Source organism: Dicentrarchus labrax, unplaced genomic scaffold (assembly GCF_905237075.1).
Source record: "Dicentrarchus labrax unplaced genomic scaffold, dlabrax2021, whole genome shotgun sequence".
Lineage (NCBI taxonomy): Eukaryota > Metazoa > Chordata > Actinopteri > Moronidae > Dicentrarchus > Dicentrarchus labrax.
Window position 1 is genome coordinate 1,134 of NW_026136889.1, and position 16,831 is coordinate 17,964.

The 16,831-nt window shown below is 41.5% G+C and overlaps 3 protein-coding genes across 4 annotated transcripts; all 3 read right to left on the reverse strand.

Moving 5' to 3' along the window:
- Positions 1 to 1,175: 1,175 nt before the first annotated feature.
- Positions 1,176 to 14,451, reverse strand: LOC127360596 (NACHT, LRR and PYD domains-containing protein 6-like). The gene is made up of 2 exons (XM_051395024.1): positions 14,278 to 14,451; positions 1,176 to 2,058 (listed from the first exon to the last, which is right to left on the reverse strand). The coding sequence occupies exon 2, from the start codon at positions 2,018 to 2,020 to the stop codon at positions 1,406 to 1,408; it is 615 nt and encodes a 204-aa protein (XP_051250984.1). The 5' UTR covers positions 2,021 to 2,058; positions 14,278 to 14,451; the 3' UTR covers positions 1,176 to 1,405.
- Positions 1,825 to 16,801, reverse strand: LOC127360595 (NACHT, LRR and PYD domains-containing protein 5-like). 2 transcript variants are annotated; one of them, XM_051395023.1, is made up of 6 exons: positions 16,574 to 16,801; positions 16,285 to 16,461; positions 15,459 to 15,537; positions 15,077 to 15,296; positions 14,459 to 14,942; positions 1,825 to 2,239 (listed from the first exon to the last, which is right to left on the reverse strand). In XM_051395023.1, exons 1-6 carry the CDS (start codon positions 16,660 to 16,662, stop codon positions 2,068 to 2,070), a joined length of 1,221 nt encoding a protein of 406 aa, XP_051250983.1. In that variant the 5' UTR covers positions 16,663 to 16,801; the 3' UTR covers positions 1,825 to 2,067. The 2 variants fall into 2 exon arrangements, with proteins under 2 accessions (XP_051250983.1, XP_051250982.1); XM_051395022.1 differs by having other exon boundaries at positions 1,825 to 2,516; positions 14,736 to 14,942; positions 16,574 to 16,798.
- On the reverse strand, positions 8,696 to 14,271 carry LOC127360594 (NACHT, LRR and PYD domains-containing protein 14-like). Its single transcript, XM_051395021.1, has 5 exons — positions 13,146 to 14,271; positions 12,872 to 13,045; positions 12,276 to 12,449; positions 12,034 to 12,080; positions 8,696 to 11,882 (listed from the first exon to the last, which is right to left on the reverse strand). The coding sequence occupies exons 1-5, from the start codon at positions 14,237 to 14,239 to the stop codon at positions 11,341 to 11,343; spliced, it is 2,031 nt and encodes a 676-aa protein (XP_051250981.1). The 5' UTR covers positions 14,240 to 14,271; the 3' UTR covers positions 8,696 to 11,340.
- Positions 16,802 to 16,831: the final 30 nt, after the last annotated feature.

A 16,831-nucleotide genomic window follows, 5' to 3' on the forward strand; every position in this document is an offset into this window, starting at 1 on the left:
ACATCATCTGATCATTGATTGACACTTTGATGATGACATCAGAGCTGTGAATGAATGTGATGTCACAGTGTGGAGATGGTTGAATGTGTGCTACTTTGTTTTCACACTTACACTTCCTCAGACCTGGTCCCAACCATCCGGACTCAGCTGGCTCCACCCTGAAAGGGAGGAGGGGGGCCGAGCAGCACATCTTCTTTCAGCATGCAAAGATTACATCACTTGCACTGATACGTTCACATGTATAACTTAATAGCAAAATAAAAACCTAAACATATCAGCTGATATTTGTGCTACGTTTCATGAGTTTCGGACCATTGTCGGACTGTCTGTGTCTGCAGCAGGCCTCTTCATACCTGAGAGTGTCCAGTCTCCACTGTGGATCCTCCAGTGCAGCAGACAGCAGCTTCACTCCTGAGTCTCCTGGATGATTGTAGCTCAGGTCCAGCTCTCAGATGGGAGGGGGTTGGAGCTCAGAGCTGAGGCCAGAGAAGCACAGCCTTCCTCTGTGATCAGACAGCCTGACAGCCTGCAAACACACAAAACAACACAAATGGCAGATCATCTGAAAGTACTGGGAATTCTGACATTTAAACCACATAGAGATAATATTTTAGGAAAATATCTCAAGTCATAAAAATAACTTGTTCTGACCTGAGAGTTTCCAGTGTACAATGTGGACTCTTCAGTCCAGCAGACAGAAGCTTCACTCCTGAATCCTGGAGGTTGTTGTCACTCAGGTCCAGCTCTCTCAGACTAGAGGACTGGGAGCTGAGAACTGAGGACAGAGCTTCACAGCTTCTCTCTGAGAGGTTACAGCCACTCAGTCTGGAGAGACAAAAGTAAAGTTAAAATACAAATACTAACTGTTCTCTCCTCCTGTGTATCTAAAATATCAATATAGGCAAATATCTACATGCTTACAGAGCTTTGTTGGAGGCTTTGACCACTGGCAGCAGCCTCAGAAGAGCCTCCTCTGAAGCACAGTATTTCTTCAGGTCAAACACGTCCAGATCTTTTTCTGATGACAGTAAGATGAAGACCAGAGCTGACCACTGAGCAGGAGACAGTTTATCTGTGGAGAGAACTTCCTGAACTCAGAGACTGTTGGATCTCCTCGACAAGAGAGAAGGATCATTCAGTTCATTCAGACAGTGAAACAGATTGATGGTTCTCTGGATGCGGGTTGTCCTCAATTTTCTTCTTGATGTACTGGACTATATCCTGATTGGTTTTTGAGCGACTTCCTGTCTGTGTCAGCAGGCCTCGTAGGAGAGTCTGATTGGTCTGCAGTGACAGTCCAAGGAGGAATCGGAGGAACATGTCCAGGTGTCCATTTGGACTCTGTAAGGACTTGTCCACGGCACTCTGGTAGAACTGTGTCTCTGCAGATTCATCTTCTCTTGTTTCAGACTTCTTGGAGGTTGATTGTTCTTCTGTCATCAGATTGGCTCCAGAGCTGATGAATGTCAGATGGACATGAAGAGCAGCCAGAAACTCCTGAACACTCAGATGGACAAAGCTGAAGACCTTGTCCTGGTACAGTCCTCTCCTCCTCTTTAAATATCTGTGTGAACACTCCTGAGTACACTGAGGCTGCTCTGATATCGATGCCACACTCTGTCAGGTCTGATTCATAGAAGATCAGGTTGCCTTTCTGCAGCTGCTCAAAAGCCAGTTTTCCCAGAGACTCAATCATCTCCCTCGTCTCTGGACTCCAGTGAGGATCTGTCTCAGCTCCTCCATCATACTTGATCTTCTTCAGTTTGGACTGAACCACCAAGAAGTGGATGTACAAGTCAGTCAGGGTCTTGGGCAGCTCTCCTCCCTCTCTAGTCTTCAACACATCCTCCAGAACTGTAGCAGTGATCCAGCAGAAGACTGGGATGTGACACATAATGTGGAGGCTTCGTGATGTCTTGATGTGGGAGATGATTCTGCTGGCCTGCTCCTCATCTCTGATTCTCTTCTTGAAGTACTCTTCCTTCTGTGGGTCAGTGAACCCTCTGACCTCTGTCACCATGTCAACACACTCAGGAGGGATCTGATTGGCTGCTGCAGGTCGTGTGGTTATCCAGAGGCGAGCAGAGGGAAGCAGGTTCCCCTGATGAGGTTTGTCAGCAGCATATCCACTGAGGTGGACTCTGTAACATCAGTCAGGATCTCAGTGTTGTGGAAGTCCAGAGGAAGTCGACACTCATCCAGACCGTCAAAGATGAACACAACCGGGAACTCTTCAAACCTGCAGATTCTTGCTTCTTTAGTTTCAGTAAAGAAGAGATGAACAAGTTCCACCAAGCTGAACTTTTTCTCTTTCAGCACATTCAGCTCTCTGAAAGTGAATGGAAATGTGAACTGTATGTCCTGGTTGGCTTTGTCTTCAGCCCAGTCCAGAGTGAACTTCTGTGTTAAGACTGTTTTCCCAATGCCAGCCACTCCCTTTGTCATCACTGTTCTTATTGGTTCATCTCTTCCAGGTGAGGGTTTAAAGAAGTCTTCTTGTCTGATTGTTGTTTCTGGTCTGTCTGGTTTCCCTGGATGTTGTTTGAATCTGTCTGACCTCATGTTCATCATTGACCTCTGCAGTCCCTCCCTCTGTGATGTAGAGCTCTGTGTAGATCTGGTTCAGAGGGGTTGGGTTTCCTCCTTTAGGAATCCCCTCAAACACACACTGGAACTTCTTCTTCAGCTTAGATTTAAGTTTACGCTGACAATCAGACTCACTTCCTGAATGAACACACAATAAATAAGATCATGAAGAGACTTTAATGGTTAAAGAAACATATTTTCCACAATCTCTTGAGACATCAGTAAATGTCTCATTTATCCAGCGAGTTAAATCTTTAGAGAAATTCTCTTACTGCTCTGCAGACAGTCAGCCAGCTCCTCCTGCTTCATTCTCCTCAGGAAGTTACTGTGATCTTCAGAAATGCCCTCTGCTGCTCCTCCTCTGCTCTTCATCCTCACCGTCCAACACCTCCTCATCCTCCCTCTTACTCTCTGAGCATTCTGAACTCAGAACCTTCTGGATCTTCTTCAGCTCGTTCTTCACAAAAGTGACAATGTTGTCCTCCAGCAGCTGGAACAGAATATTATATGAATGACTCAATCAAAGTCCAATCATGGAAGCAAACATCAGATCCATGTTGGACAGACAATCCACTGGTCTAAAAAGTGCAGCATGGAGATTATTGTGAACACAATAGATGTAAAAGTAGTTGTTGTCCATGTACAGACCATAAATATGGAGTCCAGGTGTGTTTGATGCTGCTGGGCAGACTGACCACTGGGAATCTCTGAGCTCTCCTGGTCCACTCTGTGGAGGAATCATGAAGAATGAGCTCACATTATGTCTGTCCACACAGAGACAAACACAAGGTAAAGGTCCTTTGAGTTAAAGTGTTGATTACAACATTGAATCAGATGGTTTCCCCTAGCAAGTGCAACAAAAACCCCACAAACAAAAAGCTAATAATTAATTTTTAACGTTAAGGAACAGTTTAAATACAGGCATTGTTTTTCTTGACGCAATGCAGATCTTTTCAATTGTCAGGCATATACTTTGGATTGATTTTAATAACTTTAATGTTCTTGAAGTATGGAATGTGCACCTGTATTATCAAGGATCACATCGCAACAAGGTATTGGCAGATACTCAATATGATATGAAAAGACCAAAGAATCTTGATCGGGACCTCTAGTTCACACCGAGGAACTTAAAGCTATTGCCGGCCAGGAAGTCAAATATCCAGCTGCAGGTTTCCAGTCCAATTCCACTGATAAGCTTACAGATGTTTTGAGGAAATGGATGTATTGATTGCCGATGTGTAATCACTGAAGAGAATTCTTACCTATGTATTCCCTTTGTGGGATGAGGGCAGTGTATGCCTGTTTGGCCTGTATGTGAACTGGTGCAGCTATTGAGGTAAAGCCTTGAGAGTTCTCTAGCTAGGAAGCACTGGCAGTCAACAATCTGCCCAAGGAAATCAGGTCAGCTGGGTCAGTGGTCGATCTTAAGTCCCTTAAACAGACTTTTATCGGAGGGCCTTTCCTGATTTTACTTGAATTTTAATGTTCGGAAGTATCTTTTTACTATTGTTTTACTTTCTTTTTTTACTAATTGTTTTGATGATTGATGATTTTATAACTTCCTTATCTACACAACTGAGAATCTGACACCAACACACTGTTTTTTTCTTCAACAGAGTAACGTTTCACATACCTCGCTCTCTTCCTGGACACACTGCTGCGTTTTGGTTTTTCCAGCTTCCTCCTGATAGGAACACAAAAAAACAGCATATAATCTGCACTGCACCCAGAACACAGTGAAACAATGTACTGACAACAACTCTTCTTAAAGGAACTCCAGAGTGAATCAATGTAAACAGTTCTCTTATGTTGTAGGAAAACAAAGAGCTGACATATGATTGTGAACACTCACAGACATAACTGAGTACTTCCATCAGCAGCATCAAGAAGAAACCAACTGTGTGTTTCCTCAGACTCTCTTTGGTTGTTCATTCTGTGTTTTAGAGCAGCTGATCTCAGTCCAGCTGTTATCACTGACATGTTTCTATTTTTGTTGTCACATGACTGAAAACGAAGATGTTGATTTGATGGAGGAACTCAGTGGAGTCAGGGTTAGCCTTGGTTAGCAGTTAGCATCTGTTAGCCTCAATAAAATCACTGTTTAATACTCGTGTGTAGAGAAAATGTAATACTGAAGTCAGGAGTTGAAGACTGGTTAAACTAGGCAGCTTTCAGATGGGAGAATATAAATCGAAGAAGAATGATGCTGATAACAAAAAAACAAACAAACAGATTTTAAAAAAGATGAAACAAGCACCAATACTATTTGAATTAGCTGTGATGTGTAATGTTAACAGCTGACTTTACTAAAGCTTTACTGTTATTGACACATAACAAAGTGAACTGTCATCAGCAGCGACACTGTTGGCCTGTATTTTAAGTAGAGCTGCACGATATTGGAAAAAAATGACACTGCAATACCTCATTGTAGTAGAAGGTTGTCCTTTAAACTCAATGCTGCGAACCACTGACCGGTCCAGGGATACACAGCTGGGTTCAGGTCCATCTTCAGGTTCAGCAGAGTCTAGTTCTCCATAGATCCTGTTAGACAGAGAGGAAGAAGATGGAAATTAACTTTTTAGTCTTCAGACACACAACCTGCAGGAGAAACTAGCAGCTATCAACAAGAAAAGGATAAACACAACGACCTTCAATAAACGTGAAAGTGAATGATTTCTGTGTATCATCGCTTCATTTTTCCATAAAGTACAGCTGCACGATATTGGGAAAGAATTGTGATACCTCTTTGTAGCAGAGGGTTGTCGTCCTTTAAACTCATCGATGCGACCCATTGACCGGTTGCTCTTTAAGGACACACAGCTGGGTCCAGGTCCAGGTCCAGGTCCAGGTCCAGCAGAGTCTGCTGTGTTCTGCTGCTCTGGGCTTCAACACAACACACACAGAGCTTTGAGTGTGAATAATGATGGTGCAGTGATCTGACTGCTGAGCTGTGACATGGAGAAGAGTCATGGACAGTTAGAGATCCTCATCTCACCTCTGAGCTTTGGTCTGGCTGTCATGTTCCCCCAACAGAGTCCTTTTAGAGGGAGGGGCTCCCTCCTCTCTGTCCTCACACTGACTCATGCTGCTGAACTCACATCCACATCAGCTCACACACACTTTCATCTGGAGAGGAAACACAAATCATTCATGTGCACATCAACTGAAATCATCCTTTCCATCATTTCTCCTGTAAGAAGATCAGCTGCTCCTCCAGTGATTGGCTCTTATTCTCTCTTTCATATCAGTGTCAACAATCAGAAATTACATTCATTCAGTCACATTCAAAGACACACTGATTGAATTTAATGTCAAAGATCTGACAATAAAGCGTTCTTCATTTATATCATTTAAAAAGTAATCTGTGATCATGCAACAGCAATCCTGCAGTTTACGTTTGCACCACCAGATGGCGCCACATGATTTCTAAAGACAAACAGGAGGCTGGTTCATGTGTTCATGTGTGTCTCCAACAGGCAGTAAATGTTCCTCTGACAACACAGAATAATAAAATCAATATTTATCGTCTTTAAATTAGGTTTTTGTTTTTAAGTAAATTCCTCTTGAAGTCAACAGCTGCTTTTAAACTCACTTTGTCTCATAAACTTTCCACAATTCAAGTTCCCACATTGAATGCAGCATGATGATGCAGTCTGGATGTTTTTTAAACTAACTTTATTGTTTAAAGGTTCAATATTTCCTCTGAAATGTAGTAAAGTATAAATATGTCTGCTATGTTCACAATCAGAGATATAGTCACTGAGCAGAGCAGTTAAACCGGTTTATTGTTGCAGTATTTATGAATTTAAAAGCTCTGAAAGTTAAAAGAAGTTAGAAAAGCAGGAAGATCCTTCCAAAATAAAAGTCTGACTCAATACAGTCCCTTTAGAAATGATTAAAACATTAAAGTAAATCTGTTTGATTATTGATCACATTTATGTACAAACTGACATAAAGAAGCGACTCTACTTCCTGTTGGGGTAAACAGTTAATTAAATACTGTTAATGAACTCAATACTGATTGAATTCAAAGATATAAACATAATATATAATAGAGATATAATGACAGAGCATCCAGCGGCTGTACAACATAATATATAATAGAGATATAATGACAGAGCATCCAGCGGCTGTACAACATAATATATAATAGAGATATAATGACAGAGCATCCAGCGGCTGTCCGCCACAGAGCGAAGCCGCGTTTAGTGGCTCAGACAGCGGGAGAGCAGCGGCTCGTCTCCGCCTCCTCCACAGGCTGATTCAGGCAGCAAAATGTGCCTTCAGTCATCAGTAAGTGCTGTTACACAGTAAGAAGCACTCTGTGTTCAACTACTGAGCATCAACGGACTCTACTTGGACTCTTATTTTTACTGTACACTCACTAACAGACACACAAAATGGCGGACAGATATTGGCCTGTATTTAAAAACGGTTGTTTGAGCTGCTTCGTCCCGAGTTTCCAGCAGAGAAATGAACAATGGAGGCAGATTGTTGCTGTTTCTAGTGGAAATAAACTAACGACAGCTTGTGTTAACGAGGAAAACATTAAACACTTGTTCCATTACCTTCAGCTGGAGGTTGAGACGGAGAAAACCAACTGCGACACTCCTTCAGAGAAAGTGAAAGTAAACTATAAACAGGCAGTAGGAGGAGACAGTGAAACTTATGGAACAGATTCTTTAAGTCTATAATGAGATACTTTCTCAAAATAATGACTTAGTATTTCAATATTTTGACTTAGTATCTCAATATAATGAGAAGCCTAAATTAGAATAAGCCTGTGTTCCTCATATGCTCCAAGCAATAGAAGATGGATGCACCAGAAATGTTGGATGGCCAGGATACTTACCGTTATGGTGAGTCTTATGACAGCTGGTTCTACCTGAATTTAGAAATATTATTTTGTTATTCACTATTTTTGTATAATGTTGAATGCATTTAGAATTGAGCTGTCTTGGTTGATTATTTTTTTTTTACCTTGTAGTAATTTCTGGTGCATCCATCTGTAGCCACGCTGTCTGTCAGACATTTCTAACTGCTGGTCAATGAAGGATGCTACTTCAGCTACATCTGTCTTATTCCGTCTCCGTCAGTGCAGATTCTTTTGTAGCTTTCTCTCTAGGGTCCGGAGATTTAGTTTGATATTATGTAATTCCTCCAATTCCTATTTTGAGAAAGTTTCTCATTATAATCACATAAATAATCATTTTTCCCGTCATATTGGCAGAAATTGGTTTCCATAGTAAACTTCACTTCAAACAGGGAACACAATGTGTGTGTGTGTGTGTGTGTGTGTGTGTGTGTGTGTGATAACGTGTAATGTAACATGTGAAGATAAAATACATGTTGACCTTTAGATAGCTGTATGTTCAGATGTTTATTTGTAGTTCCTTTGCTTCCAGAAAGCAGCTTTAGTGAGTTTTTTAAAACCCACTTTAACTGTTAATTATTGTGGTAACTTTGTTTAAAAAATGATTATCTGTTTGTATAAATCAAAACTAAAATAAGTGAAACATCATTTGTACATTTTGAAATGCTAAAGAGACTAAAATCATTAACTAAAATCATTTAACTGTACATACAGTATAAACAATACATTTACTTCTACAATATTTTAAGATTATTTTTTTGAAATTTGTGAGAGCAATAAGCACCGAGTTTTATAAATTCAGGTTAAAAATGATTAAGAATATAAATAAAAATAAGTATTTTTACAACATATTTCTTTCTGTCAATACTTTCTGCTCAATGTGGGAATTATGTATGAATAAAGTGATACAACAACATTCATCTATCGTTTATTTAATGACGCAGGATAATACAAGAATAACAGCTCGTACACCGCAGTGTATGTTGCAGGTCTGACCAAGAGGTTTAGATACAGTCACATATTTGTACTGTAAATTATACGAGTTAGTTACAGAGTACATGTTAGTAAATCATCTCAGCACTGAGCTCAGGAGAGGAGAAAGGAGAATCACAATGTTATCTTATCACCTGTAGACAACAAAGCAGTTTTCTCACATACACAAATGTATCGTACAAATGTTCATCACACACAGATCAACATTTACACACTAAATACTTAAAAAACTCCTCAAAGAAATAACTCACAGTGCTCTTTATTCATAAATTCTGCTGCTAACACTCCAGACTGCAGACAGGACTGGATACACTTGTCATGGAGAGCTTTGGCCCGCTCTGGTGGTTAAAAGAGAAACTAGAAGTGTTTTATATCAAACATATCACACTGTACATACTGTATATATATCTCAGTATATTTATATTCATGGAGTTAGATGCTGACCTACATTTTGTTTAATCTACTTTTTACTATTTGTCATCCTGGAATCAAATGAGAGAAATGTTCAGTCTAGGTTCAATCCTGTTTTGAAACTAAAACCTGGTCACTCTTTAAACTCTTCAGGAGTCAGAAAGCAGCCGGTTCCCCTCCCACCTCATTCCTCCTCAAAGAAAGCAGATATTTACATTCATTTACACGAGGCATGGGACAATATGAAAATGATTTCATTCAAACTGCAATACACAATATTATAAAAATAATCATGAAAATATTCTTGATACTTTTAAAATGTCTTCAAAACATACTGGAATCACTTTACCTACATTTTGTAGAGAAACACATGTTTATTTTATCACAGACAGGAACCTCATCTCCCTGTTTTTTATTTGGGAATCTACACTATTTCCACATATCCAGTTGAACCTTTATTTGTGGGATACAACGGGCAAACCAAGCCTTCAGCCATGGTGACAGGATTAGGGTTTTGGAATGACTGGAAATATGTGGGCTCCCTCTTGTCCCCTTATTCAAAATAAATCATGAAGTCAATATAGGACTGTATGCTGGATACATACATTTATATATATATATATATATATCCCCAATCATATACATAGTGAACATATAAATACAAACACATGGAAGATAAAGCAACAGGGAAAGAATAAATTAAAAGAGAGACGGCTAAAGATAAGTAAAGAAACAAGGAGATCTATATATCTAAGACCTACAGGGGAGGGTTTTAAGGAGCTGCTCAAAACAGTCCATCTACTCAGATAATCTGAGTGTTTGGGGAAGATGATTCCATAATGTTGGAGCTAAAACAGCAAAGGTCACCTTTAGTTTTGCAGTTAGAGTGGGGAATTAAAAAAAGGCCTAGATTTGAGGAGCGAAGTGGCTGAGGAGAGGAATGAGGAACAAGGAGAAATGTAACTGGGGGCAAGGTCATGAAGTGCCTTATATGTAATCAGTAAGATCTTACAGTTGATAATAAAATTTACTGGAAGCCAATGGAGGGATGCAAGAACAGGAGTAATCTCGGACCGACGGCTGGTTCTGGTGGCTGCATTTTGTACTAACTGTAAACGATTTAACGAGGCTTGACTGAGGCACGTGTAGAGGGAGTTACAGTAATCTAGACGGGAGAAAATGAAGCTGTGAATTAATGGTTTGAGATCTCTGGAAGACAAGAAGCTTCTGATTTTTGCAATATTTCATAGCTGCAGAAAACAAGTTCAGTAACATGATATTTGATAATGTGATATATTGTCCCATCCCTAATTTATAACACGACTACAACATCAAAATTAACTACTAAAAGTAGTTAGTAGTAGTAGAAGGTGTAGTAGTAAAATAAGCAATACCAGTGTGAAAACATGTAAAAGTCCTGCATTAAAAATCTTAAAAGTAGAAAAGTATGGCATTGAAACATTCTTAGTGTACTGAAAGTGAAAGTGCAGCCTGTTTCAGAATAATATACATCATATTAATGGATTTTGACAATTGTTGTAGTAGTAGTAGAGCCTTTGTTTTTTCCCAGTCAACTGTCTAATTCATAGACCAACAAATTAAATTGATTACGTTTGTATTAGGATTTAAGTTATATAACATGACTCAACCTACACTGAACACTATTACGACCATCAGCTACTTATGTAATGTTACGTTTGCAATATGTGGGGGCTCGTTCAGGTTTGAAAAAATATTGGTAAACAGATTTATTGTATCTGTTACTTCTGGTGTTAACGTTAATATAGACTGATGACTGTCGCAGGAGGTATTAGTCTGGATGTCCACTGCTAAGCCTTTATTAAGCATTAAACAGCTTCCTCTGTTAGAAAAGATGCCAGCGTCCTTTCCATCAGGCACTTGTTTATTATTTCGCCTTTGTTTTGTTTCTCAAGTTCCCCGATGGAGGTAGGCTTTTTCGAGGATCCAGCCACCAAACCTCTGCCTTTCAAGCTGCCTCTAGCCCAGCACGCTCCAGAAGAAGAAGAGGTATACTATCGGTTAGGCAGGATCTGGGGAAGGTGTTGCTGTAAGGCTGGGCTCAGTGTGTGATTGTTATTGCATGTGACATCCGACATTAATGTTATTATGTTTTACTACAGACGGATGAAGATAAAAGGCTTCATAGTGGTTCCATGTAAAAGTTTGTTGCAATATGGAAACTAAAATGAGTTCCAGTTGCACCAACGGTACTTAAAGATATAATTATTCCTTTACAATGATGACCTGGGCAAGAGCACTACTGCACCAAGACGAATTCCTCGTATGTGCAAAAACCTACCTGCCAATAAATCTGATTCTGATTCTGATTCTGAAGAGGCAGCGACAGGAGGAATGTCCATACAGCAATTAAAACGCAGATACAGATAAGATTTAAGTAACTGTGATCCTGTACAGACTCTACTGAATGTGTCTCTAACAGGAGGAGACTCTCCTTCCTACAGAGAACACAGGGACAGTGAGGCAGAAGGCCAGACTGCGAACCCAGGATAAAGAGGTTCAGTGAATGTGCTGTTGAAGGTGTGGAGGTGGATCAGTGTGTCAGAGGAGACTCTGTAGAAGGACAGAGTGCCAGCAGGACAGTCCACATACACTGCTACTCTGTTAGAGACAGAGGAGGAGGAGGAGGAGGAGGAGGAAACAGATGTTCCTCTGTTATTGTGAAAGACAATGTAACCATCATCAGAACAACTCAGCCTCCAGGACTGATCATTCTCTCCAAACCTGCATTCAGCTCTACTTCCACTCCTCCTGATTCCTCTGTAACTCACTGCTATATAAACCCCTCCACTCCACTCCACCTCCCAGTAACAGCGACCAGTCAGAACATTTGTACACAGCAGCTGAGAACACCGGGCAAATCTGTCTGGATGATCAGGATATGGTTGATCCTCCTTCACATGAATCATCTTCCTGTTGTTGTCACACAGTTTGATCTTTCTGTTCACTGTGTTTGTGTCGACTGTGAGTTCACAGGAATCTGATGGAGAGAACAAGACACAATACAGCTGCAGTTATTGATCTATCATCTGATCATTGATTGACACTTTGATGATGACATCAGAGCTGTGAATGAGTGATGTCACAGTGTGAAGATGGTTGAATGTGTGCTGCTTTGTTTTCACACTTACACTTCCTCAGACCTGGTCTCAACCATTGGACTCCAGCAGGCTCCACCCTGAAAGGAGGAGGGGGGTCAGAGCAGCACATCCTCTTTCAGCATGCAAACATTACATCACTTGCACTGATACGTTCACATGTATAACTTAATGGCAAAACAAAAACCTAATCATATCAGCTGATATTTGTGCTACGTTTCATGAGTTTTGGACCATTGTCTGACAGTCTGTGTCTGCAGAAGGCCTCTTCATACCTGAGAGTGTCCAGTCTCCACTGTGGATCCTCCGGTGCAGCAGACAGCAGCTTCACTCCTGAGTCTCCTGGATGATTGTAGCTCAGGTCCAGCTCTCTCAGATGGGAGGGGTTGGAGGTCAGAGCTGAGGCCAGAGAAGCACAACCTTCCTCTGTGATCAGACAGCCTGACAGCCTGCAAACACACAAATTCATTGAGAACACAGACTTAAGATCCTAAAAAGAAATTCTAGTATTTAGAATCCTGACATGAGAGATGCCGTTCAAAGGACCAGTGTGGAGGAGCTAGTGTTGAAGGTGGAGATTAAAACCAACTGAATCCCGAGTTTGTTCGGTTGGTCTTTACTGGCAACTGTACAAACACAGCGGTTCCTCATGGTGGATTTGCTCCTGAAGAGCTCATTCTAAGGTAATGAAAACTCAATTACTCGTATTTTCAGGTGCTTATACACTAATGAAAACATACTTATTAATATTATATTACATTTCTGCCAATAGATCTTCTTAAATGTTACACACAGGACCTTTGAACCACATATACATTATAATTTAGGGAAATATCTCAAGTCGTTCAAGAAAAAAATTACTTGTTCTGACCTGAGAGTTTCCAGTTTACAATGTGGACTCTTCAGTCCAGCAGACAGAAGCTTCACTCCTGAATCCTGGAGGTTGTTGTCACTCAGGTCCAGCTCACTCAGACTGGAGGACTGGGAGCTGAGAACTGAGGACAGAGCTTCACAGCTTCTCTCTGAGAGGTTACAGCCACTCAGTCTGGAGAGAAAAAAGTAAAGTACGTTAAAATACAAATACTAACTGTTCTCTCCTCCTGTGTATCTAAAATATCAATATAAGCAAATATCTACATGCTTACAGAGCTTTGTTGGAGGCTTTGACCACTGGCAGCAGCCTCAGAAGAGCCTCCTCTGAAGCACAGTATTTCTTCAGGTCAAACATGTCCAGATCTTTTTCTGACAGTAAGATGAAGACCAGAGCTGACCACTGAGCAGGAGACAGTTTATCTGTGGAGAGACTTCCTGAACTCAGGGACTGTTGGATCTCATCGACAAGAGAAGGATCATTCAGTTCATTCAGACAGTGAAACAGATTGATGGTTCTCTCTGGATGCGGGTTGTCCTCAATTTTCTTCTTGATGTACTGGACTATATCCTGATTGTTTTTTGAGCTACTTCCTGTCTGTGTCAGCAGGCCTCGTAGGAGAGTCTGATTGGTCTGCAGTGAAAGTCCCAGGAGGAAGCGGAGGAACAAGTCAAGGTGTCCATTTGGACTCTGTAAGGCCTTGTCCACAGCCCTCTGGTAGAACTGTGTCTCTGCAGATTCATATTTTCTTGTTTCAGACTTCTGGGAGGTTGATTGTTCTTCTGCCAGCAGATTGACTCCAGAGCTGATGAATGTCAGATGGACATGAAGAGCAGCCAGAAACTCCTGAACACTCAGATGGACAAAGCTGAAGACCATGTCCTGGTACAGTCCTCTCTCCTCTTTAAAGATCTGTGTGAACACTCCTGAGTACACTGAGGCTGCTCTGATATCGATGCCACACTCTGTCAGGTCTGATTCATAGAAGATCAGGTTGCCTTTCTGCAGCTGCTCAAAAGCCAGTTTTCCCAGAGACTCAATCATCTCCCTTGTCTCTGGACTCCAGTGTGGATCTGTCTCAGCTCCTCCATCATACTTGATCTTCTTCAGTTTGGACTGAACCACCAAGAAGTGGATGTACAAGTCAGTCAGGGTCTTGGGCAGCTCTCCTCCCTCTCTGGTCTTCAACACATCCTCCAGAACTGTAGCAGTGATCCAGCAGAAGACTGGGATGTGGCACATGATGTGGAGGCTTCGTGATGTCTTGATGTGGGAGATGATTCTGCTGGCCTGCTCCTGATCGCTGAACCTCTTCCTGAAGTACTCCTCCTTCTGTGGGTCAGTGAACCCTCTGACCTCTGTCACCATGTCAACACAGCCAGGAGGGATCCGATTGGCTGCTGCAGGTCGTGTGGTTATCCAGAGGCGAGCAGAGGGAAGCAGGTTCCCCCTGATGAGGTTTGTCAGTAGCACATCCACTGAGGTGGACTCTCTAACATCAGTCAGGATCTCAGTGTTGTGGAAGTCCAGAGGAAGTCGACATTCATCCAGACGTTGAAAGAGGAACACAACCGGAACTCTTCAAACCTGCAGATTCCTGCTTCTTTGGTTTCAGTAAAGAAGAGATGAACAAGTTCCACCAAGCTGAACTTTTTCTCTTTCAGCACATTCAGCTCTCTGAAAGTGAATGGAAACATGAACTGTATGTCCTGGTTGGCTTTGTCTTCAGCCCAGTCCAGAGTGAACTTCTGTGTTAAGACTGTTTTCCCAATGCCAGCCACTCCCTTTGTCATCACTGTTCTGATTGGTTCATCTCTTCCAGGTGAGGGTTTAAAGATGTCTTCTTGTCTGATTGTTGTTTCAGGTCTGTCTGGTTTCCTGGATGCTGTTTCAATCTGTCTGACCTCATGTTCATCATTGACCTCTGCAGTCCCTCCCTCTGTGATGTAGAGCTCTGTGTAGATCTGGTTCAGAAGGGTTGGGTTTCCTCCTTTAGGAATCCCCTCAAACACACACTGGAACTTCTTCTTCAGCTTAGATTTAAGTTTACGCTGACAATCAGACTCACTTCCTGAATGAACACACAATAAATAAGATCATGAAGAGACTTTAATGGTTAAAGAAACATATTTTCCACAATCTCTTGAGACATCAGTAAATGTCTCATTTATCCAGCGAGTTAAATCTTTAGAGAAATCCTCTTACTGCTCTGCAGACAGTCAGCCAGCTCCTCCTGCTTCATTCTCCTCAGGAAGTGCACTGTGATCTTCAGAAATGCCTCTCTGCTGCTCCTCCTCTGCTCTTCATCCTCACCGTCCAACACCTCCTCATCCTCCCTCTTACTCTCTGAGCATTCTGAACTCAGAACCTTCTGGATTTTCTTCAGCTCGTTCTTCACAAAAGTGACAATGTTGTCCTCCAGCAGCTGGAACAGAATATTATATGAATGACTCAATCAAAGTCAAATCATGGAAGCAAACATCAGATCCATGTTGGACAGACTGACAATCAACTGGTCTAAAAAGTGCAGCATGGAGATTATTGTGAACACAATAGATGTAAAAGTAGTTGTTGTCCATGTACAGACCATAAATATGGAGTCCAGGTGTGTTTGATGCTGCTGGGCAGACTGACCACTGGGAATCTCTGAGCTCTCCTGGTTCACTCTGTGGAGGAAACATGAAGAATGAACTCACATTATGTCTGTCCACACAGAGACAAAGACAAGCTAAAGGTCCTTTGAGTTAAATTATAGTGAAGAACACTGATTCAGATGATTGACCTGCCTCACTCACTGACCCAACATAATACTGTGGGCCGCTGATTGCACAAGCTGATTTGATGTTACCTAGACAGTAAAACATCAGTAAATCCAAAAACATCAGTAAATCCAAACAGAGAAACATATTATATATATGTGCAAATTGGTCGTGAGTCAAAATACACTTGTAACAGATGATGATGAAAAAGTTCCCTCATGTTGTAGGAAAACAAAGAGCTGACGTATGATTGTTAACACCCACAGACATAACTGAGTACTTCCATCAGCAGCATCAAAGAAGAAACCAAACTTAGACTCTCTGTGAACACGAGGAGGGACACTAAGGTCAAAAAATACTGAGAACAACTTACTGTCTATCAAATACATGTTGTTTATAATCAATGAGGCGACCCATTGACCGATCACTCATGAAGGACACACACGTTAGTAAAAAGGATGAACACAACAAACTTCAATAAGACATGAAACTGAATGATTTCTGTGTATCATGAATTCTTTTTTTTCCACTTTGAAGGAATTATATAAAAGGTACAGGGTACAAACTGAACTGTCGGGTACATCAGCAGAGACACTGTTGGCTTGTATTCTAAGTAGAGCTGCACGATATTTGTGGAGAATGACATTGTGATACCTCTCTGGAGCAGAGGGTTGTTGTCCTTTAAAATCCATGAAGAGATCATTTGACTGGTCACTCTTTAAGGACACACAGCTGGGTCCAGGTCCAGGTCCAGGTTCAGGTCCAGGTTCAGGTCCAGGTTCATGTCCAGGTCCAGGTCCAGCAGAGTCTGCTGTGTTCTGCTGCTCTGGGCTTCAACACAACACACACAGAGATTTGAGTGTGAATAATGATGGTGCAGTGATCTGAGTGCTGAGCTGTGACATGGAGAAGAGTCATGGACAGTTAGAGATCCTCATCTCACCTCTGAGCTTTGGTCTGGCTGTCATGTTCCCCCCACAGAGTCCTTTTACAGGGAGGGGCTCCCTCCTCTCTGTCCTCACACTGACTCATGCTGCTGAACTCACATCCACATCAGCTCACACACACTTTGATCTGGAGAGGAAACACAAATCATTCATGTGCACACCAACTGAAATCATCCTTTCCATCATTTCTCCTGTAAGAAGATCAGCTGCTCCTCCAGTGATTGGCTCTTATTCTCTCTTTCATATCAGTGTCA